Genomic DNA, 24,001 nt, shown 5'->3' on the forward strand with positions numbered 1-24,001 from the left:
AGAAGACTTCTAAAGGTAGAATAGCCTTTCTTAAGGCTACTCCTACGTGTGATCGAGAAAAAAATGTGATTACAATTAGTGATAACCATCACCACTGTAAAGGCATTAGGGGTACTAGCGCTTTATGAGGACTTTTCAGGTTTTCAGCAGTATGACTCCAAATAACTAGTCATCACGTATTACACATAGTAGATGAAAGATGCAAATATTCAGATCAATACGCACCCTCTCCAGCTTTGCGTTACCCAAATATATATTTACATACGTAAACAAGGGCCAATTGGTGCCAATGAGGTTGTGATGGAAATTTCTCCATCACAGGCTCACAGACGGACTGCCATGGCTGATATCATTTATGGATGTAGCAAGGATGCCTGGATATATAGGATGAGATGTCTGGATTAGAGATGAGCGAATAGCATGCTCCCATAGGAATGAATGGACGCAGCCGGCACCGGCCGCTTAACCCCCTGTGCGCTGGCCGCTCCCATTCATTCCTATGGGAGCGTGCTATTCGAAACTGCCGTTTCGAATAGTATTCGCTCATCTCTAATCTGGATATATATTATGTCTTACCTGTTTACTCAGTAGCTTAGACAGATACATTAAAATGATCTGTGGGATTCTCACAAGCATCAGTAATAAGGAGCCCATGATGGCCGTTCCAAGATGGTACCAGAACAGAAGAGACATGGAAGACAGGATTGGGTGCTGGACCTTGCTTTTATCTCTGCATGACCAAAAAAAGCATATAAGTCAGTATATAAAACCCTAGAAGAACTTGTACATGCCAAAAATAAAACAAAGCGTTATAATACAGCAAAATGAAAATATACTTTATTTGTCTCGACTTGGTTTTTAACCATTTCCTAAGTCTAGATGGGGACTGTGTTGTCAATATAGCAATGGCTGCCGACAGTCCGGCTATGTATCACTGTATACATACATGTGTGGGACGTATTTAGCTGTATACCAGTATTTCTCCGCTGTAGCAATCGCATCTTAGCATACCTATGTAGATACCATGTAACCGTTGCTCCAGAAATGACAATTTGTTGGCACGTAAGGAAGAACTCGCTGGTCCATATGAGGCCACATAAATGGAACCACCACATGTAGCGGATGCCGGCCAGAGGTTTATATTCCACCTGTCCATCTGCGGACACCTGAGCAGTGCCTACAATGGGGAACGGAGACAAGAGATAAGACTCAGGATAAAATTATGGAGAGAAGATAAAAAAAAAACAACAAAAAACACAATGACAGATGAATATGAGATGATGAAAGGGCTGCAGGCTTCAAGACGTTGCATTTCTAGCAGTCGTCTAATCCTGCCTGAAAACGTACAAACAAAATTAGATAAAACATCTTCTCAGGGGATGGGAATAACCTTATACTGGGAATATTTCCCTTCCTTATTTTGCTGGGACCAGCTCCCATTTTTGGCAAAAAAACAACGACCTTAAAATTTTGTTACATTTACAATGAACTCAGGAGCGGCTTGAAAAGGAATGGAACATATAAAAGGACATTTCCCTTCTGTTAAATCCAGTCCTGACTTTGGCTCAAAAAAACGCAGCAAAATTTGCAACAAAAACACTGTCTTTTCGCATCGTGGGGCCTTCGATTTAGCAAATTCTATAAAGCCTAAAAGTTAGAGGAATAAGCCCCTGTCCATGTTGTCATGAAGGAGCCTTAACTTACTGTACAGCGCTATTGCAGTGGTGCAGGGTGCGGACTGTCTAGGTTCCTATAACCGCGCGCTCAGATAACTGGAGACATGCTATACATGTGCAAGAGATGCCAGGTCTCAGTATATACAGCTCTTCGCTGTCAGATCATTTCTTTGCTCTTCTGGCAGTTCTGCGATGGAAGTGGTTAATCTTTTGTACTTTTCAGAAATTGTGAATGAAACTTGAGTCTTCACGTGATCCATCAAATCTTCTGGAGCCGAGATTCCATCGTAATAACCTAATATATTTTACATTAAATACTGTATTTTTTTTAAATTAAGAATGAGCCTCATCCCAGAAATACCAAATGTCTTGAGGTAGACGGAGACTACAGGAATGTCTTAAAGAAGCCTCTCCTCTTTTGCACCTACACTATTGCTCAAAAGTTTTAGAATCCCTCAATTTTTTCAGTTTTTATTGATATTTACAGAACTTAATTTCTGAAATGTATTTTGAAATGAAGGCATTGAAGAAATAAGATGAAGAATAATAATGGATTAACTTTGTTTCAAGAAATTAAATCTAAATTTTGACCCTTCACGGTCGCCAGATCTAGCTGACAACACAGCTTTATACAATCCAAGAATTCTTTCTACAATTGCATTCAGATATTGTTCAGAAATTTCTTCCCGACATTGTTGCAGGAGTCCCCATAAAGGTGCTGAACTTGCTTTTCTATTACCCCCGCTGTCCAGCTCATCCCAAACATGCTCCATGGGATTTACATCTGGAGACTGCAGGCCATTCCATGCTTTGATGGCCATCAGCTTCTTCTTGGCTTCTTAGACCAGGCTCAGATGGACTTTTTTGGACTGGATTCTGAATCAAGTCCAAAAAAGCGCCTCCTGCGGCCTGCCGCGGATTCTGACAGTTGTGGCATTCTGCTCCGGATTAGGCCCAAATGAATGGGCCTAGTCCGGAGGGAGCGTCTAGAGGCGGACTGATACAGTCTGAATCCGTCTGAAGACAGGGCATGTCGCTTCTTTTATCCGCGAGTGGAAATAAAAAAAAACGCTTGCGGAGAAAGGAAATTCTCAAGACAAGAACATGGTGTCTTTTCTGCTACCTTTCATATCTGCATAGCATGTTCTAAGGCTGCAAGACGCTAAAAGTGTGTTGCTCTGCTGTGCTTGATGCAGCGCTGTCTATGTAGTCTAAATGAAGGACCCCACCGGTGGAGAGGTCTGTATGGGACACAGATATAGACAGCAGATTAAAAAAAAATCATAACTTAAAAGGAAAAATAAATAACACAGGAGAACAAAAATACTTTTGTAAATCCAGATTGTTTTCCCAGCCTTCATATTACAGATACATTACATTGCTATACTGTCATCTAGTGGTCACAACTATCACTGCATGACTGCAATGTCGCCACTGGACTCTAGAGCAGCGGTTCTTAAACTTGTTTGAGGTGCAGAACCCACCAGTTTCATCTGCACATTCACCGAACCCTTCTTTAGTGATAAATCAAATATGATTCTTTTCCAAATTCAGGACATAGGTATATGTTTTTTTTACTGGTACACAAAATGAACCATGCATAGGGACTAGGGTTCGATCGAACCCCGGTTAAGAACCACAGGTCTAGAGCAATGGAAATGTGTTCTGTGGAGGGATTCTCCTATCTGGTGGCATCATGGATGAGACTGCGATTGGTGAAATGCCAGAGAACTTTACCTAACTGTCCGCTTTGGGCCAACTCTAAAGTTTGGTGGAGGAGGAATAATAATATAAGGATGTTCACCAGAGGTCGCCCTAATCGTATAGAATAGAAACACATGCAATGCCCTAGGAGAGGTATTCCCTAAAATACCCTAGGAACAGATTAGGTCTGAAATCTGTAAATAAACTGCTACCTACAATCCAGGGATGTGGAATCTAAGGCACCCGCATTGATATCACCAGAACACGGTGCCAGGCAGGATGGCCGCCGGGCACCTAGGTCATGTATAAGACAACGGGTGCACTTGCAGATAGAGAGAACTAAATCAGTACCTTGGTAGGCCTGAGGGTGCATTCACACTGAGTAAACGCTAGCTTATTTTGTAAAGTAAAATTACACTTGTAAATTTTGCTATCCCATTGACTTCAATGATATTTTTTTACAAGTGTAAAAATACGCCTGTAAAAAATACGCCTGTAAAAAATACGCCTGTAAAATGTCATTGAAGTCAATGGGATAGCAAAATTTACAAGTGTAATTTTACTCTACAAAATAAGCTAGCGTTTACTCAGTGTGAATGCACCCTGAGAGTGTAATCGATAAGCTAAGGTAGTGCCAGGGGTGTAGAGAGAAACCAAAACGAGTATAGAGCCCAAGTCAGAACCAAAGTTTTCAATAGCAGAGGAAGAGCCAAACTGCGCCAGACAATCACAGGCACAAGCGTCAAGTCCAGTGAGGTTTAGACAGCGCACCTACACGTAACTGAATGAGGAGGAAGATCGGCTATTGGGGCTGTGCCTAAAAAGTTCAGACGGGCTTTGCAGACCCAAGCAGAGTTTATTTGGTGGTGATGGAAACAATAAGGCGATAACTACAAATAGAAACCAGTAGTCTGGGATTCCCGACACCTTAATTTCAGTTCAGGGAAATCTTAATTCTTCAGTACACCAAGACACTTTGTACCATTGCATGTTTCCAACTTTGGGGAAGATCCTTTCCTGATCCAGCATGACTATGCCCCAATGCAAGGCCCTTGTAAGCACAGCTAGGGGAGTTCGGAGTGTAAGAACTTGACTTGCCGACACATAGACTTGACCTCCACCCCCTCATACAGCTTTGGGATTAACTAGAATGCCCGGCCCTGTCACCCAACACCAGTGTCTGATCTCACACATGCTCCTCACAGTAAAAGGGCAAAAGTTATGACAGACGTACTCCAAAATCCCATAGAAAGCCTTCCCAGAGGAGTGCAAGATCTCTTATTAATGTCTAAGGATTTAGATTGGGATATCCCAAAAGCTCCTATAGGTGTAATGTGTAGGCGTCCAAACATTGGTGTCCATAGTTCAGATTTGCTAGTTGAAAATCTGCACCAGCAAAGAGTAGAAGACGTTTAAGAAATCTCATCCAAAAAAACCCCAAAACCATAGCAGAGATTGTCTTGTTGCAGGATTAAAGACTTGCACGGTCAGGTTATGCTTCAGATTTCCACACTGTAAAGTATAGGGTGAATTTTCTGGAAAAGTCCCCAACAAATCATAAGTCACAAATATGTAACTGTGCACCACATTCATGGAGGACTGGGGAAAGTGTTACATGTGGACTCCTAAAAGTGAATGTGTAACATTTTCTAAATGTGTTTACCCCGATCTTCCAGTCGTTTTACAGCCCCTTCCTCCGATTTGACACACTGTAATTTTCCCCAATCACATTCTTTGTTCTGTGTCCAAAGAAATCTCCGAACGTCAATCAGATACCATTAGCAAGAAAGCCGGCAGTTCTGTGGGATTTTCCTAATGTCATCCTCCTCCGCATACACAGGACAATAACAAAGGGCAGGGACATGTGTCAGTTCTCTCCCTGCTCCTCTATAATACATTATATGACTTCTCTGCATAGAGGGAGGTGGAAGGAACCGTCAGGCTAAGAATAAGTCAATGGCATGAGGGTAATGGCTCTGAAATAGAAGCAGCCCCCCTAGAGGGGCTAAAGGTGACCCTTCATATTAGTCTAGAGATGATGAAAATGAACAGACACACCGTCCTCTGTCAGTGTTGGAAATTTTTACCTGATAGTAGATCATTAATATCAGATCAGTGAGGGTCCAACATACAGCACCCCCGCTGATCAGCAGTTCTGAGCAGCTGGAACTTAGAGAATGGAGCAGGAAGGAGACAGCGCTGTTCACGGTGTAGTGGCCAGAGCAGGTACTGCAGACCAGCCACTCCACAGAGAACAGAGTATATCAGCTACTGAGAACCACTGGATGGTAAGGGGCGCTAGGTATCGGACCCCCACAAATCAGATATTAATGACCAATTTTTAGCATAGGTCTTAAAAATTTTTAGACTGAAAGCTTGAAGTGGAGAAAACCTGTAAAAGACAGACATCCATGTCCAACTTTTAATGTACACCACTAGGACCTTTCACCACCTCCACCAAGTCCTGTTCTTCGCATCTATTAATAGTTGCTTCTCCACCAATTCTGGCCCAGTTGGACTTTTTTCTCATGCCCCAACCATTCCTGAGCAATAAGTGCGAGTAGTTTTGGTGCTGTGAAATCCTAGACTGCTATTTAAGTGACAATTCGATCCTCTATAAGGACCGAGGGTCACCCACCTGCTAGAAGAAGACTTTTAGACTCACCTGAAGTTCCCAAACTAAGAAGTACGGCCACCCAAAGTATCCAGTAGAAGAGGAGGATGAGGAAGGTCCAGGGCGGCTGAAGCAGCAGGAAGGGGATATGGCTGATAAATCTGCTAGCAACTTGAAAGAGCTGAATAGTCATCTGTATCCTCTTCCTCATTAAGAATATTGTAATGAAAAGGACAATCTGAAAAAAAAAAAAGTAATAACTGAAGAAATGGGAATTTATCAGGTCACATAAAACATGTTAAGGGGACGGCACAACCCAGAAATTTTTGGCTAAACCAGCTCAGAATCGTGCAGAAAGCCACAGCCAAGACTGAGGAGGACTTACAAATGTTACACAATATTTCATCCTTAAAGGGATTCTATCATTAAAACATAATTTTTTCTGGGTACCACGTAGGAATAGCCTTAAGATAAGCTATTCTGCTCCTTACTTTAGATGTCTTCTCCGTGCTGCCGTTCGGTAGAAATCCTGGTTTTCCTTGGTATGTAAATGAGTTCTCTTGCAGCACTAGGGGCGGGCCCCAGCACTCAAACGGCACTGGGGGCGTCCCCAATGCTGCGAGAGAACTCTCTAGCTGTCAGGATTTGAACCTGTGACCTGCTGTCTTGCTCAGTGTCTCCTTGCTACCTGAGCTATCAGGCTTGTGGAATCATGGCCTGTTGGACTTCTGTGTGGAGCCTACTCCTGAGGCTCATCAGCTGCTGCTAATGATTTGAACCCGCCCTGTATTTACCTTGATTGGACTGGCTATATATAGGTGACTCTGACACTTCCTGTTTGTGTTGGTATTGTGTTCTGTTTATTCCGGATACAGCCTGAACACCCAGGAGACCTCCTTGCGAGATCTTCTTCAGTTCCTTGGAACCTCACCTGCTGGCTGCAAGCTCACCGTAGCTTTACTACAGCTCCTGAAAGACTATAGACTTCTACCTGGTCTTTACTCATCTGCCCTTGGACTACTGCCTCAGACCCCTGTGGGCTATCCACCTGCTGTCTCCAGCCTCCTCTGCATTACCCGACGACTGGACTCCTGATCCTGTACCACTAGTACCGTGACACTAGCACGCCTCCATCTTCTTCAGGAACGGCCTCTCTTCCCGTCTTCTTCCAACACTGGCTTCAAACTTCTGGCAAAGCCGACTGCGCATGCCCGCCGGCCACAAGAAAATGGCCGCTTACACAGTATTGTAAGCAGACATCTTCTTGTGGCCGGCAGGCATACGTAGTGGGCTGCCTGAGGCCTGGAAGTTTAAAGCCAGCGCCGGTAGAAGACCAGTTCCTGAAGAAGATGGAGGTGTTGCTGGAGAGTTCTCTGGCAGCATAGGGGACACCCCCAGTGCTGCGAGAGAACTCATTTGCATAGCGATGAAAATCGGGATTTATACCGAACGGTGGCGCGCAGAAGACCTCTAAAAGGTAGGAGAAGAATAGCCTTTCTTAAGGCTATTCCGACGTGGTACCCAGAAAAAAAAATTGCATTTTAAATGATAGAATCCCTTACTGATACCTAGCAGGAATACAAGAAATACTTACAGATATCAAGGTTGAAATGATGGAAAAGCCAAGCAAAAATTTGGTATTTTCTTTTTCAGTTTCCAGCTCATAGCTAACGTCGTGAACGTGATCGTAGTACAGCCACCAGAGAACGCCGGTGACAACTAGAAGAGCAATATATGAAAATTAAGATGCAATGGAGTCTCCAACAGAGACTCTGGCACTAACACGAACGCAGCCTGAAACACATTCATATTTACTAAGACGACTGTATGAAGTAGTTGGGATGATACTTACAAAGGAGACCAAACATGAGCAGAGTGACAAAGATATGGACTACGAGAATGCTGATGTAACGAAATGATATGACCATCGCCACTGACAAAGCTGGAAGGAAAAATATATTACTTGGTAGGTCACGGCAAAAACATAATAAAATATAGATAACATCAGAAGTTCTCCAATCCAATGATAAAGCATAATAGTATTTCTGGTCAATATATGTATTCTACACCATTCAGATGCTCTGCTGCTAGGAGATCTCTCCCACAGGAGATTCTGCTCCATGACTCTCACTCACTCAAAAGCAACAGTATATAGATAAGTTATTATAGAGCACGGAGGTGAGATATAAAACTTACTATTAGCTGTAGCAGACTCTGTGTGTTTCTGCTTCTCTCTCATCTCTTTAAGAGGACCTTTCACCACCTCCACCAATTCTAGTTCTTGGCATCTGTTAATAGGTACCGCTCTACTGATTCCAACACAGATGGACTTTTCTCTCTAGCCCCTACGGTTCCGGAGCAGTAAGCGCAGGTAATTTTGGTGCCTGATGTACTATTTAAGCTCAGTAATGTCAGGTGGGCGGTATCAGGCAGGGGGCGTGACTCAGGGCTCCAATCAGAGGCAGCCAGTGTCAGAGCTCAGAATCACACCCCCTTGTCTGCTCCTGCCCGACACTGAACTCCTGACAGTAGAGACTAAATAGTATATTGGGCACCAAAACTAACTGCACTGATTGCACAGGAATGGTGGGGGCTAGAGAAAAAAAAAAATCAGTGCAATAGCGCCTATTAACATAGGCTAAGAACTGGAGTTGGTGTCGGAGATTAAAGGTGCTTTTTAAGGGTAAGTTCACACAAGGTTTTTTGATCTGGAACCAGACCAAAAAACGGGTAGCCGCGACAGAATGCCGGTTCACTGCAACGGCATCCAGTCGCGCACTCTGCTCTGAATTAGGCCCAATGAATGGGCCTAGACGGGAGGGGTAGTGTCTTCAGGCCGAATCGCGAGGCAAAACAGCCTGAAGAATGAGCATGTCGCTTCTTTTTTTCTGGGACCTGGAACAAGATGGCTCCTGGATGAAAGAACTGACCGGCTCCCACTGAAATCAATGGGAGCCGTCTTTTTGGTCAGGATTTTGAGGTGGATACGGCCTCAAAATCCTGTCCAAAATACCCCGTGTGAACTTACCAGAAACGCTTATGGTATAGGGGAATGTTAGACCATGAAGAGCAACACCTACATTATCTACTGGCACATATGGCGTAATATACAAATAAAATAGTGACAGATCTACGTATAATGTATAGTCCCTAGCTAAAAATGACATGCTGATAGTTACCCTTATGAAGAGCCAACAAGCGGGAGGACAATTCTATAGGGTAGAGATGAGCACACATGACATGGGAAAGAACCGTTGTTTTTTAGGTTTTGGTTTTTCCTGCAGGTATAAGGACAACTAAAGCTGCAGTCCCTATATCCTGACTTCTTTAGGTGGGGACTTCCACAAAAGTGTGTATTCTAAATTGTAAATTGTCATACCTACTGCGAGAATGCTCAGGACCACAACATTGTCCCTGCCAGCCATGATCCCACTAAGTATACGGTGAAAGAAATCCACCTCATTGATCACGTCGATCAAGACCGATGCAAATTTGCTGTAACAGTCTGGATTTTGAGGAACGCAGCGATTGAAGAGTGGGAAAGACTTGCTGAGTGAGATAATAAAGTATAACGAGTTAATAAGCAGAATTAGGCAAACAACAACACTGTTACATCATTGCTACAAGATCTATTATTACAATTCCACATCAAAGACACAGCCTTATATTTATAGTAGAAACCATAGACTAGAGAAGACTTGTCAGTGTAACAAAACAACACTCACAGCCATGTGTTGTGGGAGGACCTTAAAAAGGACACTGCGCCACCTTCACCAGCTCCAGCTCTTATAATCTGTTGATAGTCGCTGCTCCACCGATTCCTGTACAGCTGGAATTTTCTCTATACCCACTATTCCTGAGCAATCGCTGTAGTTAGTTTTGGTGCCTACTTAGGCTCTGTACTGTCAGGTGGGCAGTGTCAGGCAGGGGGTGTGATTCAGAGTAGCAATCAGAGGCAGCCAGGGTCACAGATCAGAAATCACACCCCTTGACTGACATTGCCCCTTGACAGTACAGAGCCTGAACTGCTTATCAAGCATCAAAACTAATAGCTCTTGTTGCTCAGGAACGGTGTGGGCTAGATAAAAAAATAAAAATAAAATACAACTGTGCCAAAATCAGTTCAGCAGCGTCTATTAAATGAAGTAAAGAGCTGGACTTGGTGAAATATTGGAAGATATAATAAAATCTCACCTTGGAGGGACGGGGAGCACTGGACACCATTCTGAAGCCTTTGGATGGTTTGTATATTCTGTGTAGTTCAATTTGTATGCACAAAGGTGTGAGCCTGGATCACAAGACAAGATACCCTTAGATAACTTTGGATACACTAACAATACAACAAATACAATACAACAAATATAATACAACAAATACAATACAATACAACAACAACCCTTGATGGGACACTTCTATAGACCTGTACTGTCAGGGGGGGGGGGGGGGGGGCGTTGCTTATCACCCAGCAGTAACACCGGGCTGTGAGGCCTCACCCCTTGACAGTGAAGGGATTTTGATACTGAAACTAATGGTACCAATATCTCTGCAACCAGGGCAGATACTGGCAAATTGACCGCGCCCTGAATCCATTAACCCTCACAATGTTAGAGAACACGAAAGGTTTTGCATTCACAAAGAAATATGTAAAGTGTGTTGTCATTTCCAAACTGATTTAATGCTCCGTTATGTTACCACCAAATAAACAATGAAACTGACCATTATTCCTTGCAAAGTGCTGCAGGTCTTGCAGGGACATCAGCTGCTCCTGGGGACAACTGGACACACACAGAGCAGTGGAGTTGATTCTGAGGTCTTTGATCTGCATATTGCAGGAATTCAGGAAGAAAACATGTCTGCAAATAGATTCAGCTTTTAAGGTGTAATCCTACAATGAGGTTCTAAGAAACCTACACCAAAAGTAAGAGTAGGCCGCAAAACTTAAAGGGACACGGTCAGCAGGGTGAAGTATATTAAGCTAGCAACACAGTTAGGGCCCTTGAGTCCTGTCAGTGGAAAACGGTCCACATGTGGGCTGTGGTGCAAAGACTGAACATGGCTGTGTGCATAAGAGATACTGCATCATAGTCAGTTATGTCACGATGCAGTGAACTACCGGATGGTCCGATCTCTACAGAACTGAAATAAATAATAAAATAATAATAATAATAATAATAATAATAATAATAATAATAATAATAATAAATATATAAAAGTAAAATAATATTAAACTAAAATAAAAATACAATAAAATATAAATATAATATAATAATATAATATAATGCCCTTTTCCAGACCAGTTTGCAGTGTAACTGGTTTGGCCACTAGATGTCAGCACATGCGGAAACTGTTATATTTAATATCTTTTTGCATGCACAGGCGTGACAAAAAACAAATAAGCACAACCCTACGCCCATACCAAGGGTGGTTGCCATATTTTTTCATTTTCATAAATGGTTTAGTATCATGTAATATAAAATATAGTACGTGCCGTATACAGTAATAGGAATTGCAGCAGAAATATTTTGCTGGAATAAGTAGTAAGGTCGTAACTCACGTTACAGGTATCGGCACTGTCTTAAGAGTGAAATGAACTCCCCCCCCAGTGGATCAGACAATCCAGACCTACTGTCTCCTACTTCACATACCCTGACCCCTTCCCCTATCCCCCATAGATACATACAATAACTTATAATACCTACTTTCGGTCACTCATGTCTTTTCCAGAGAAGGGAGCATTCGGGATAGGAGAGTTCCTTCTCCCACAGACATTTCCATAACTATCATAACCGAAGATGAGTCTCTCGGCCGCTCCGGCCATCAGGGCGTATCCGCTGATAAACACCTGCAAATAGATAAGACGTCATGAATCCCTGAATTCCTCCACAATTCATTACAGGAGCATGAACATGGAACAGCGGTGTCTGTGAGACACGGGGAGTAAAGTGTTTTATTGAGGAGGCGCCTTCTTCTACTTGGAGACTTGGAAGTCCTGCACGCCTTGACCTATTAGGTTGCAGACTACAGTGCTGCTCTATGTTTTATTGGTTATGTATGACCGCATATTATATAGGATGTACTTTATAGACTCAACAGTCCCATAGACATGTATCACCTGCCTACAAGATAGCTCATTTATGTCTGATTGTTGTTAGGACCCCACTCCAATTGTGAGAACAGGTACTCATAGGCCCCAAGTATTCATAAGGTTAAATGTCACGCCATTCAGAGTATATGGGACTGACGTAAACATTCAAGTACATCCCTTGTCTATCTACATCAGAACCTAACCCTGTAGTAAGATGGTGAAATACTAGGAATCTCTGATGTTTGCTCCTATTTTGGAAAATCCAATTTTTCACTGAGGACTAGAACCGATGAGCAAGGAACAAAAATAAATAAATAAACTTATCCATTGGTCCCTGGCAAGAACGGTCCACCATTATGACCAAAAAAACGCCTCGGGTTCCGATCTAAAAGCTGGTTAGCCGTGACTGAAAGGCATCCAACCGCGAACTCCGCTCCGGATTAGGCCCAATGAATGGGCCTAGTTGGGAGTGTCTTCAGGCCGAATCGTGAGGCAAATCCACCTGAAAGAATGAGCACCTCACTTCCTTTTTCCGAGCGCTGGAACAAACCGGCTCCCGATAAGAACTGACCGGCTCCCATTGATTTCAATGGGAGCCGTGTTTTGGCTCCATATTTTGAGGCCTCAAAATCCTGACAAAAATCCCTTAGACTGTCCAGGGACACGCCACTAACTACTAACACCAAGGTGCTGATGCATTCATATATTTCTAGGAGTAACAGCAGAGGGAAGATGAAACTGAAATGAGTTATGATGTTCCAGTTTTGGAATTTCAGAAGGAATACTTGTACAGATAGAAACAGACATGTCAGGGGAACGGACAGATCCTCTTAGACAGCTGTCAGCCAAATGCTTATTCATCTCCTTCCTTCTCCAGCACAGGATCCATGTCCCGTCCCGTGGGAACGAAGGATCCTGACTCTTTCTACCCATAGACCCATTAGATCGTCGCTCGATCCTGAGATCAGCAGGTTCAGAGGATTAACTAAAGTATACGGCAGGACCCAAAGAACGACCTACTGTACTCCATAAAGTAATAGAGGGCGCTGCCAGCTGGGCACCAAGTGTTCACGCACAACAGCCAACAGCCATGGCTACATCATTGTGGATACTGGAAAATTTTAGTTGGAGGCATCTGTAAAACAACAATGCCATATACTCTCCTATTCACGGCCTTTCATAAAAAAATCTCGCCTGAAGCCAAGGCTTTTATTACACCTGCACCAACCATATGTTATTCCTGAATGGGATCCAAAGAGCAAGACAAAAAAAAAACCTGACCCTTTGTTTATTCTAAAACCAGAGTAACCCATGACATAAAGGAAAGTGTCCGAGGGTGTAATGGACGGCCTGGTGTTCCAAGATTACCATATGGAAAAATAAGAAGCTGCTCGGGAAAGAAACCAGAGACTTCTGATTCATGCACGGAAAGAGCGGCTCATAAGGTCATCGGCAAACAGAGCAATTCTCACCAAATGAAGAGGTTACGTTATTACAGTAAAGAAGGAAGGAGGGGGCGAAGACATTTACAGATTCCTTAGTCTATAGGAGGTTCTGCTGCGCAGGGTTTCAGGTGGTCGGAGAGTGCGCGTCTTATTATACTGCAAAGATACTGTGTGCATATGGAGAACAGGGCACCGGAAACCTGCCGCACCATTCTGTGCAGGCCACACCCATCTGGTTGTAAACACGCCTGTTTGTCTAGTGTGTCGAAATGTATTTACCATGTCAGTGAGAATAGGAGAGGTTAAGGAGCAAGGATGGGTATAAAGGGTAATGGCGTCCCGTGAGACCGTCCATGACTACTTGCATAAATTTGCACACTTTTTGGCGGTGTGTTTTAATCAAGTTACTGAATCGTACAGCCGCTATCTGGTCATCCATTTTTGTAGAGTATTGTATTGCAGTGTACTGTAGTGTAGTGTAATGTACTGTAGTGTATTGTATTGTAGTGTAGTGTATTGTACAGTATTGTAGTGTAATGTACTGTAGTGTAATGTAGCGTATTGTACATTATTGTATTGTAGTGCATTGTAGTGTACTGTAGTGTATTGTAGTGTAATGTACTGTATAGTATTGTAGTGTACTGTAGTGTATTGTAATGTACTGTAGTGTATTGTATTGTAGTGTATTGTAGAGTATTGTAGTGTAGTGTATTGTAGTGTAATGTACTGTATAGTATTGTAATGTACTGTAGTGTATTGTATTGTAGTGTATTGTACAGTATTGTAGTGTAGTGTATTGTAGTGTAATGTACTGTAGTGTAGTGTATTGTACAGTATTGTATTGTAGTGCATTGTAGTGTACTGTAGTGTATTGTAGTGTAATGTACTGTATAGTATTGTAGTGTACTGTAGTGTATTGTATTGTAGTGTATTGTACAGTATTGTATTGCAGTGTACTGTAGTGTATTGTAGTGTAATGTACTGTAGTGTATTGTATTGTAGTGTACTGTATTGTAGTGTAGCATATTGTACTGTAGTGTATTGTAGTGTAGGGTATTGTATTGTATTGTACTGTAGTGTATTGTACTGTAGTGTATTGTACTGTAGTGTATTGTAGTGTAGCGTATTGTATAGTATAGTACTGTATTGTAGTGTACTGTATTGTACAGTATTGTATTATAGTGTACTGTAGTGTATTGCATTGTACAGTATTGTAGTATAGTGTATTGTATTGTACTGTAGTGTATTGTACTGTAGCGTATTGTATTGTAATGTACTGTAGTGTCGTGAATTGTAGGGTATTGTATTGTATCGTAATGTACTGTAGTGTCGTGTATTGTAGGGTATTGTACAGTATTGTAGTGTAGAGTATTGTAGTGTAGAGTATTGTAGTGTAGTGTACAGTATTGTAGTGTAGTGTATTGTAGTGTATAGTATTATATTGTAGTGTATTGTAGGGTATTGTATTGTACAGTATTGTAGTGTACTGCATGTACTGGAAAATCCTTCAACCTGTCCTGAGAGAGAATGTAAAAATCCTTACCATTAGAGGGGTTGTCCAGGATAGAAATCCCTACACTAGTCTGAACACCCCCAACCTCCATTCTTAGGCCATTGTAAGTTGTGGCGGTAGCTGGAGTGCGTTCCTCTTAATAATTTTCCTACATTTGGATACCAATGAGTCAGAAAATCTGAATTATCACTTTTTAAAAAATCGGGTCTTCATAATGTCTTTTTGGAAACACACTTCTCATCACTTTCCAGCGTACATTGTAGCCCGTTGCTGTAAACTTTCTTTCTACGTGCGAGTCTGTTTTTTAATACAAAGGCAAAAAAACAAAAGCAGTTCCCCGACATACACGGCCAAAGATGACATGAGCACCGTGGAGACTCTTGAGCTTTTGGAATATATACGGCGTGTACAATCTCCTAAGCAATGCCCTTACTGTGTTAAAAGGATATTTTAATCCTGTCCTGAACTACGAGCGCTCGGCTATTTATAGGGATGAAGTAACTGGATATATTTGTTTAGCCAACCATAAGCATGGGGAATTTAGCACCTAGTTCTATGAACGTAGCAAATGTATTCGTCACACTCTTCTAACACAACCTAATCTAAGCACAGATCGCTGTGTACTACCAACCCCAACCTTACAGTCAACCTTCATCTACTACTAATGGAGAACCTGAATGTTACCTGAAGCTGGAATGAAGAAAAGATTTTACACCTCTGCTGTGAATTTTTTTGCTTTTTCCTTTGCAACAACGTCCCGGCCGGCCTCAGCAAAGAGCTAGCTAGGGCTATGGCCATTAACCAAATACCTAACAAGTGATATATTTTTGGTAAATATCCAAAAAGCAGAGTCTCTTAAAGTTACCTTGATCATACAAGTCAGTTAAGGAGTTCATCTCCTTTTGCGACTAGGATTGAGCATCGGGTAGACCAGCTAGTTCAGGTACGCCAGGGTCGACCTATAGAGGAGATTTGGCAGGGACTAGGGTTGAGCGATCGGGAAAGATCGGATCCCGATTGGCAATCAAGCTCTAGTTCGAGCCTCGACTGTATATAGAAGAGAAATAAATCTGGCAAGGATATTCCCCCCCCCTGCTGCTTCGGAGGTTGTAAGGTGGACAACCGCAATTTGGATCGTGAGCTACTCCAAATAAAAGGGATGAGCAGGGAGTCTATCTTTTTAAAGAACTTAAAGGGATCCCATCATCCAATCACATTTTTTTTCTAACATGTCGGAATAGTCTTAAGAAAAGCTATTCGTCCCCTACCTTTTGTTGTCTTCTCCGTGCCGCCATTCGCCTAAAATACTGTTTTTACTCGGTATGTAAATGAGTTCTTTCGCAGCACTGGGGGCGGGCCCCAGCAGTCAAACAGCACTGGGGGTGGCCCCAATGCTGCCAGAGAACTGCTCTCTCTTCTTCTGCAGCGAGGTCTTCACCGTGTCTTCTTCCGGTGGTGGCTTGTAACTTCTAGGCCTCGGGCCTAGGGCAAGCCAACTGCGCATGCTCACAGCCACAAGAAAAATGGCCGCTTTCATAGTATTGGAAGCGCCCATTTTCTCACGGTCGGCAGGCATGCGCAGTCGGCTTGCCCTAGGCCTAGACGTTACAAGCCGCCACCGGAAGAAGACACGGTGAAGACCTCACTGCAGAAGAAGAGAGAGGCGGCGCTGGAGAGTTCTCTGGGGGTGGCTCCAATGCTGTGAAAGAATTCATTTATATACCGAGAAAAAACGGGATTTTAGGCGAACGGCGGCACGGAGAAGACAACGAAAGGTAGGGGACGAATAGCCTTTCTAAAGGCTATTCTGACGTGTTAGAAAAAAAAGTGATTGAATGATGGGTACCCTTTAATGGGTACTGGTACCAGTGTGCATAAACATTTAGGCAGTACTACCATATTTATAAGATGAATTCTGCCTGCAATTAACAAGGACAAGGAGCTCCACACAAGGAATTTGTCTCTAAAGTAAAGCAGAGAATATCTAATGTGTTATTGTACACAGTCCAGTCATATTAATGTGACCACCGCCTACTTGTGACGTCAACGTTAAATAACCAATCGCAGAAGGCACGTGTCATCAGCCATCTGGGTGCACTCATAATTGTGGAAGGCACGATGGATCAACACAAGTATGCATCTATCCTTGGGGACCATGTTCACCCCTACATGCGAATTGTTTTTCCTCAGGATGATGGCATCTACCAGCAGGACAATGCGACGTGTCATAAAGCTCGCAGTGTACGTGTGTGGTTCGAGGAGCACCAGGATGAGTTTACCGTACTCCCTTGGCCAGCAAATTCCCTGGACTTGAACCCAATCGAGAATCTGTGAGACCACCTCGATCAGGTTGTTTGCGCCATGGATGCGATTTTTCATGGGGAAAAAAAAGTATTCAAATTATCTCATGTCAGCCAAAGCAAAGGTGTCTGTATTTTGTCTGGCATGAGCCGATTTGCATTCTCTGGATATGGAATATGTTCCTACAGAACTACTGAGGCATGGCATAGCACATGTAAATAAAACCTTCACCCTTCCGGCATGGTTTCTGATATCAGGCCTATTGGAGTAACACAGTACAATTGCAAAGTTGACATCTGAGCCTTATGTACACATTCACATAGAAAGAATAAAGTAAAGACCAAGAGAAGATTATTCTAAATTCCCTACAACCAGCTAAAATTTAAAGGGAGTCTGGCAGGTTCAAAACGCCTCCTAAACCACTAATAGTGCCACGTAGGGGCCTATAATAAAACCAAAAACATAAACCGATGAAAAAATGCAGAATTATGTAATTGCATGTATATAACAATCAGTCTGGAAGTGCAATGGGGGCGGGACATGATTTGCTAGATTTGGCCACAGACAACTGTGATGAAGATTCTGAAAATTTCAATCAAAGCTAAAGTGTAGCAGTGATTCCAGGGGTGACCCAATGCATTTGCAATGGTCTGTAGTCAAATCTGGCACATCAGTCCCGCTCCCAATGCACTTGTAGGCTGATTTGCATAAACATAAAAAGATGAGTATTTCTGTGTGGCCACAAAAGTAAGTTTCTGCTCCTATTACGTGGCTCAATTATTGGTTTGGGAGGCATTTTGGACCTGATACACTGTCTTTAAGTGGGGGTCTGACTCCAGGGAGCCCATAGTTACTAAAAACAAGAGGCCACTGAGCAGGAAAAGCTTAAGCAATGGAAATAGTGGAGGGCGGGTTAGGAGGCAACACCTCCAATCACCGCAATAGCGAAGGGTGACCCATGCTCATCCTGCTCTCCAGTCACGTATGGGGATTTGGGCCACTTGATCCAGGCAATATCCCAGAGGATGATCCACCACCTATGCAGTCCTATGTAAAAAAGACTTTAAAGGGATCCTATCATTAGATACCCTTTTTTTCTCCCCAAGATGTAGGAATAGCCTTAAGAAAGGCTATTCTTCTCCTACCTTTAGATGTCTTCTCCGTTCCGCCATTCGGTAGAAATCCAGGTTTTCTTCGGTATGCAAATGAGTTCTCTTGCAGCACTGGGGGTGGTCCTCAGCATTCAAACAGCACTGGGGGCGTCCCCAATGCTCCGAGAGAAATCTCCAGCAACATCACTCTCCCTGTGTCTTCTTCTGTCCTGGGTTTCAATCTTCTAGGACTCGGGCAGAGCCGGCTGCACATGCCCGGGCTACAAGAAAACGGACGCTTACACAGTAAGCAGCCATTTTCTTGTGGCCGAGCATGCGCAGTCGGCCCTGCCCGAGGCCTAGAAGACTGAAATCCAAGACAGAAGAAGACACAGGGTGAGGGCATTACTGAAGAAGATGGAGGCGGCGCTGGAGATTTCTCTCGCAGCATTGGGGACGCCCCCAGTGCTGCGTGAGAACTCATTTGCATACCAAAGAAAAACCTGGATTTCTACCGAACAGCGGTGCAGAGAAGACATCTAAAGGTAGGAGAAGAATAGTCTTTCTTAAGGCTATTCCTACGTCTTAGGGAGAAAAAAAAAAAGGGTATCCAATGTTAGGATCCTTTTAAATAACACAAATAACTTTCATATAAAGTATATTATCTGTAACTATTGCTTACCAAACCACAGCAGAAAAGGAAAAATATAACCAGCCATGGGATATCTGTACACCTCCTGTGCAGTACAAGCCTCCATTGTCTCTGTCTGGTATCTTCAGACACCTTAAAAAGAAAAAAAAAAGTTTAAAGAATTTACACAGTGATGTTACAATGTTAAATATGTACCCGGCGCCAAAAGTGAAACTGTGACGCCGCTCCCGAAACCTTATATGTATTAACCCTGTGTGCTCTCTCCTGTAAGCTCGTGCATCTGGGACAGAATTCACAGCTCACTTCTTAGCCACCGAGTGAGTCCTCTCTAAACTTTCCTGGGTAGTCCAAGACAACGACCAAACCTCTTCATTCACCAAGATCTCTCAATACCTAGAGGCATGCTTGACGGAGTCAATTACTGTAGCGTGCAAAACATGGTCTGTATCAGCAAACAAGGTTTATATAGCTGTCAAGGATTCCCAGATGGAAAGAAAAAAAAAAATAGTAACAATAAAAAAAAAAAATACAAAAAACAAAGCCCCAGTCACTTCATTGTTCCCCACTACTATGTCCACAATGTCTATGTTTCCTGGTCCAGCCATGACATGTCAACGTAAGACCAGTGACCGGAGGGGATCGGAGAGGTGAATAATATGGATTTTATTCATAATTTTACACCATGTGGATCAGTTTTACCAGTAATATACTTTCATCCAAAAAAAAAAAACAAAAAAAAACCCACACCCCCCAAAGCCATGCTCACACCAGTTTAACCCGCTGAAATACAAGGTCATATATAGGCCTCGCACATATCCATCATATATAGGCCCTGCACATATCCATCATATATAGGCCCCGCACATATCCATCATATATAGGCCCCGCACATATCCATCATATAGAGGCCCTGCACATATCCGTCATATATAGGCCCTGCACATATCCGTCATATAGAGGCCCTGCACATATCCGTCATATATAGGCCCTGCACATATCCGTCATATATAGGCCCTGTACATATCCGTCATATAGAGGCCCTGCACATATCCGTCATATATAGGCCCTGTACATATCCGTCATATATAGGCCCTGCACATATCCGTCATATAGAGGCCCTGCACATATCCGTCATATAGAGGCCCTGCACATATCCGTCATATATAGGCCCTGCACATATCCGTCATATAGAGGCCCTGTACATATCCGTCATATATATAGGCCCTGCACATATCCGTCATATAGAGGCCCTGCACATATCCGTCATATATAGGCCCTGCACATATCCGTCATATATAGGCCCTGTACATATCCGTCATATATATAGGCCCTGCACATATCCGTCATATAGAGGCCATGCACATATCCTGTTTATTTCGACTAATGCCAGCAAAGCAGAAAACCAGAAATACTAGAAAACTAGTCAGCCTCAAATGGCCGATAACAGGGAACACACGAAGGTATTGTATAACAAATATAGGTACAAGAGAAAAGTACATCTTAGGTCAGAAGTATATGGTACGTGTGGTATAAAGTTTGGTTATAGAAAGGTACGGTATGTAGATTTTGCCCACCCAGAATCCAGCAGACAGCGAGGCATATGTGATCTTACTGTGGCATATTTGGGACTGTGTCCATGAGAGATAAACACATCGCTACACAGCCGGAGTAAAACTATTCCAAGCTCGCAGCTTGTTTGTCTGCACTGATTCTACCAACGCTACCGGATTAGGAAAACCACACAAGTACAGCGTGCAGTCCTGCCTGTCTGAATAAATACTGACATATATATATCCTATTAATATTATAAATGTGAAAGTTTGTGGGTTTGTGAGTTTGGATGTTCGGATGTTTGTTCCTCAATCACGCAAAACCCGCTCCACCGATTTGGCTGAAATTTTCCACAAACATAGTTAATACACCCGATTGCGCAATAGGCTACTTTTCGTCACAATAGCGCACATACGTTTGTGGCAGGACCCCCACAAACCCCAAACTCACACCACCATCTCTGCAATCTCACACACTTTGGACCATAGCAAGCCACAAAATTCATATTGCCCTCTACAGCCTCGCCCCTAACCCCACACAATCTCATATACATATACTTTAACACTTTGCCCCTCACCTTAACGATACTCCAGGAGGCGCTCTATAACGCTCCGGAGCAGCCATGTTTGCCGACCCCCACCGCTCTGACAATCCGCGACACCGCCCACCCATGTCAATACCCCTAGGAGGTCTAATAAATGCAAAAAAAAAAAGTTTAAAAAAGTAAAAAAAAAAAAAAAAAAAACAAATAAAAAGGATTAAAAATTCAAATCACCCCCCTTTCCCTAGAACACATATAAAAATAGTTAAAAACTGTGAAACACATACATGTTAGGTATCCCTGTGTCCGAAATCGCCCGCTCTACAAAGCTATACAAATATTTTTCCTGTTCGGTAAACGCCATAGCGGGAAAAATGGTCAAAATTGCCAAACCGCTGTTTTTTCACTGTTTTGATTCTGATAAAAATTTGAATAAAAAGTGATCAAAGCAATAACATTTCCCGAAAATGGTAAAACTACAAAGTACACCCGGTCCCTCAAAAAAAGACGCCCTATACATCCCCGTACACGCACGTATAAAAAAGTTACGGCTGTCGGAATATGGCGACTTTTCAAAAAAAAAAAATTTTTTAACACAGTTTTGGATTTTTTTTAAGGGATCAAAATGTAAATAAAACCATAGAAATTTGGTATCCCCGGCATCGTAACGAAACACAGAATACAGGGGACATGTCATTTTGGTTGCACAGTGAACGCCGTAAAACCAAAGCCCGTAAGAAAGTCGCAGAAATGCATTTTTTCGTCAAATCCACCCCATTCTGAATTTTTTCCCTGCTTCCCAGTACATTATATAGAATAAATAATGGTGGCATCATGAAGAAAAATTTGTCCCGCAAAAACTAAGACCTCATATGGCTCTGGGAGCGGAGAAATAAAGTTATGGGGTTTAGAAGGAGGGGAGTCAAAAACGAAAATCCAAAAATGCCATCGGCGGGAAAGGGTTAACTTCAAATACTTCTGTCCCAAAGTCACTATGTAAAGTTTCTCACAACACCGTATATATAGCAGCTCTAATACAAATTAACTTCAACACAAAAGTCTCACGTATTCTCTGAATTACAGCAACAACAAGATACAAAGTTACATTTCATATCCCATACCTTATACACACTACGAAAACCTTACCCACACCTGTATATACCCACTGCTACAATCACCGCAGACGAAGTCGCGGGTACCAGCTAGTACACATATATACAGCGGGTCCAAAGGCATGAAATAAATAGACAAAAGTGGTTGGGAACGCCATCCTGTATAGTTATGTATGATACTAGGAGCCCTTGCCTCCCATAGTGATAATAGTACAGTACAACGACTATGGCCGAACTCTCAAAGATTGCACTGTCGTGCTGCAACTCATTCACTAATATAAGTCAATGGAGTCAGAACACGACACCAAGGGAGCTGCGACTGAGACTTCTACTTAAAAAAAAAAAAAAATCCAGCTCAATAATTTCGCGACTTGAAGACGTAGTTGTAGTACACTTTGGTTTGCAATGTGACTCTATTCACTTGCATCGGTAAAGGAGTCGCAGCACAACATAGAAATCTTTGATTATGCGACTGGAGTCGGGGACAAATCAGACCGATACTAAGCAGGAGTTAGCAAAAACTACACTTGTACACGCACCTAGCATCAGTGTACATGTAATCGTCCTCATTGTATCTACACAAAGTTGCATCGATTCTGGAATCTGAGTTCTCAGAAAAAGTGAAAATATAAAGTCTCGTCTGAGCAAAACCGCACCCCTGACAATCCTCAAGTAACAGGATGGTGAGCTGTGGTCAGGACATTGGGCATGTGGCCAGCGCTCATCCCAGCAGTATAGGAGGGAAAGATCAATGCAGAGGAGGAAGAAAGTGTCAGATTCTCCATATACACTGAGAAGCAAAACTTGCCTTTTACAGGGGCGATAATAGCCCCATGACAGACACTTAATTGATGGCTGATCGCAACCCTTATGTGGGCCAAAATATCATTGCAGTCTACAGTGTTGGCCAAAAGTATTGGCCCCCCTGCAATTCTGTCAGATAATAATCGTTTTCTTCCAGAAAATGATTGCAAGCACAAACTCTTTGGTAATATCTTCATTTATTTTGCTTGCAATGAAAAAACACAAAAGAGAATGAAAAAAAAAAGTCAAATCATTGATCATTTAACACAAAACTCCAAAAATGGGCCGGACAAAAGTATTGGCCCCCTCAGCCTAATACTTGGTAGCACAACCTTTAGACACAATAACTGCGCACAACCGCTTCCGGTAACCAGCAATGAGTTTCTTACAAGGCTCTGCTGGAATCTTAGACCATTCTTCTTTGGCAAAGTGCTCCAGGTCCCCCCTGAGATGTGAAGGGGGCCTTCTCCAAACTGCCACCAAGAGATCTCTCCACAGGTGTTCTATGGGATTCAGGGCTGGACTCATTGCTGCCACTTTACAAGTCTCCAGGGCTTTCTCTCACCACCATTTTCTAGTGCTGACCTGAAGTGTGTTTTGGGTCATTGTCCTGCTGGAAGACCCCTGACCTCTGAGGGAGACCCGGCTTTCTCACACTGGGCCCTACATTATGCTGCACAATGTGTTGGTCGTCTTCAGACTTCATAATGCCATGCACACGGTCAAGCAGCCCAGTGCCAGAGGCAGCAAAGCAACCCCAAAACATCAGGGAACCTCCGCCATGTCTGACTGTAGGGACCGCGTTCTTTTCTTTGAAGGCCTCTTTTTTTTCCCCCTGTAATCTCTATGTTGATGCCTTTTCCTATTTTTGTCTCATCTGACCAGAGAACATTCTTCCAAAGCGTTTTTGGC

At 42.9% G+C, this 24,001-nt stretch overlaps 1 protein-coding gene across 1 annotated transcript in view; it reads right to left on the reverse strand.

Annotated features, from left to right (window-relative positions):
• Nucleotides 1–24,001, reverse strand: part of SLC44A3 (solute carrier family 44 member 3) — a 51,674-nt gene that overhangs the window by 23,762 nt on the left and 3,911 nt on the right. The window contains exons 3-12 of the mRNA XM_075286771.1: nt 19,112–19,213; nt 11,694–11,836; nt 10,711–10,847; nt 10,189–10,282; nt 9,374–9,543; nt 7,847–7,936; nt 7,589–7,713; nt 6,046–6,232; nt 1,012–1,177; nt 577–730 (exon numbers count right to left, since the gene is read on the reverse strand). Coding sequence (XP_075142872.1) covers nt 577–730; nt 1,012–1,177; nt 6,046–6,232; nt 7,589–7,713; nt 7,847–7,936; nt 9,374–9,543; nt 10,189–10,282; nt 10,711–10,847; nt 11,694–11,836; nt 19,112–19,213 — 1,368 coding nt within the window. The remainder of the gene's footprint in view (nt 1–576; nt 731–1,011; nt 1,178–6,045; nt 6,233–7,588; nt 7,714–7,846; nt 7,937–9,373; nt 9,544–10,188; nt 10,283–10,710; nt 10,848–11,693; nt 11,837–19,111; nt 19,214–24,001) is intronic.

Source organism: Leptodactylus fuscus, chromosome 9 (assembly GCF_031893055.1).
Source record: "Leptodactylus fuscus isolate aLepFus1 chromosome 9, aLepFus1.hap2, whole genome shotgun sequence".
In the NCBI taxonomy this organism is placed as follows: domain Eukaryota; kingdom Metazoa; phylum Chordata; class Amphibia; order Anura; family Leptodactylidae; genus Leptodactylus; species Leptodactylus fuscus.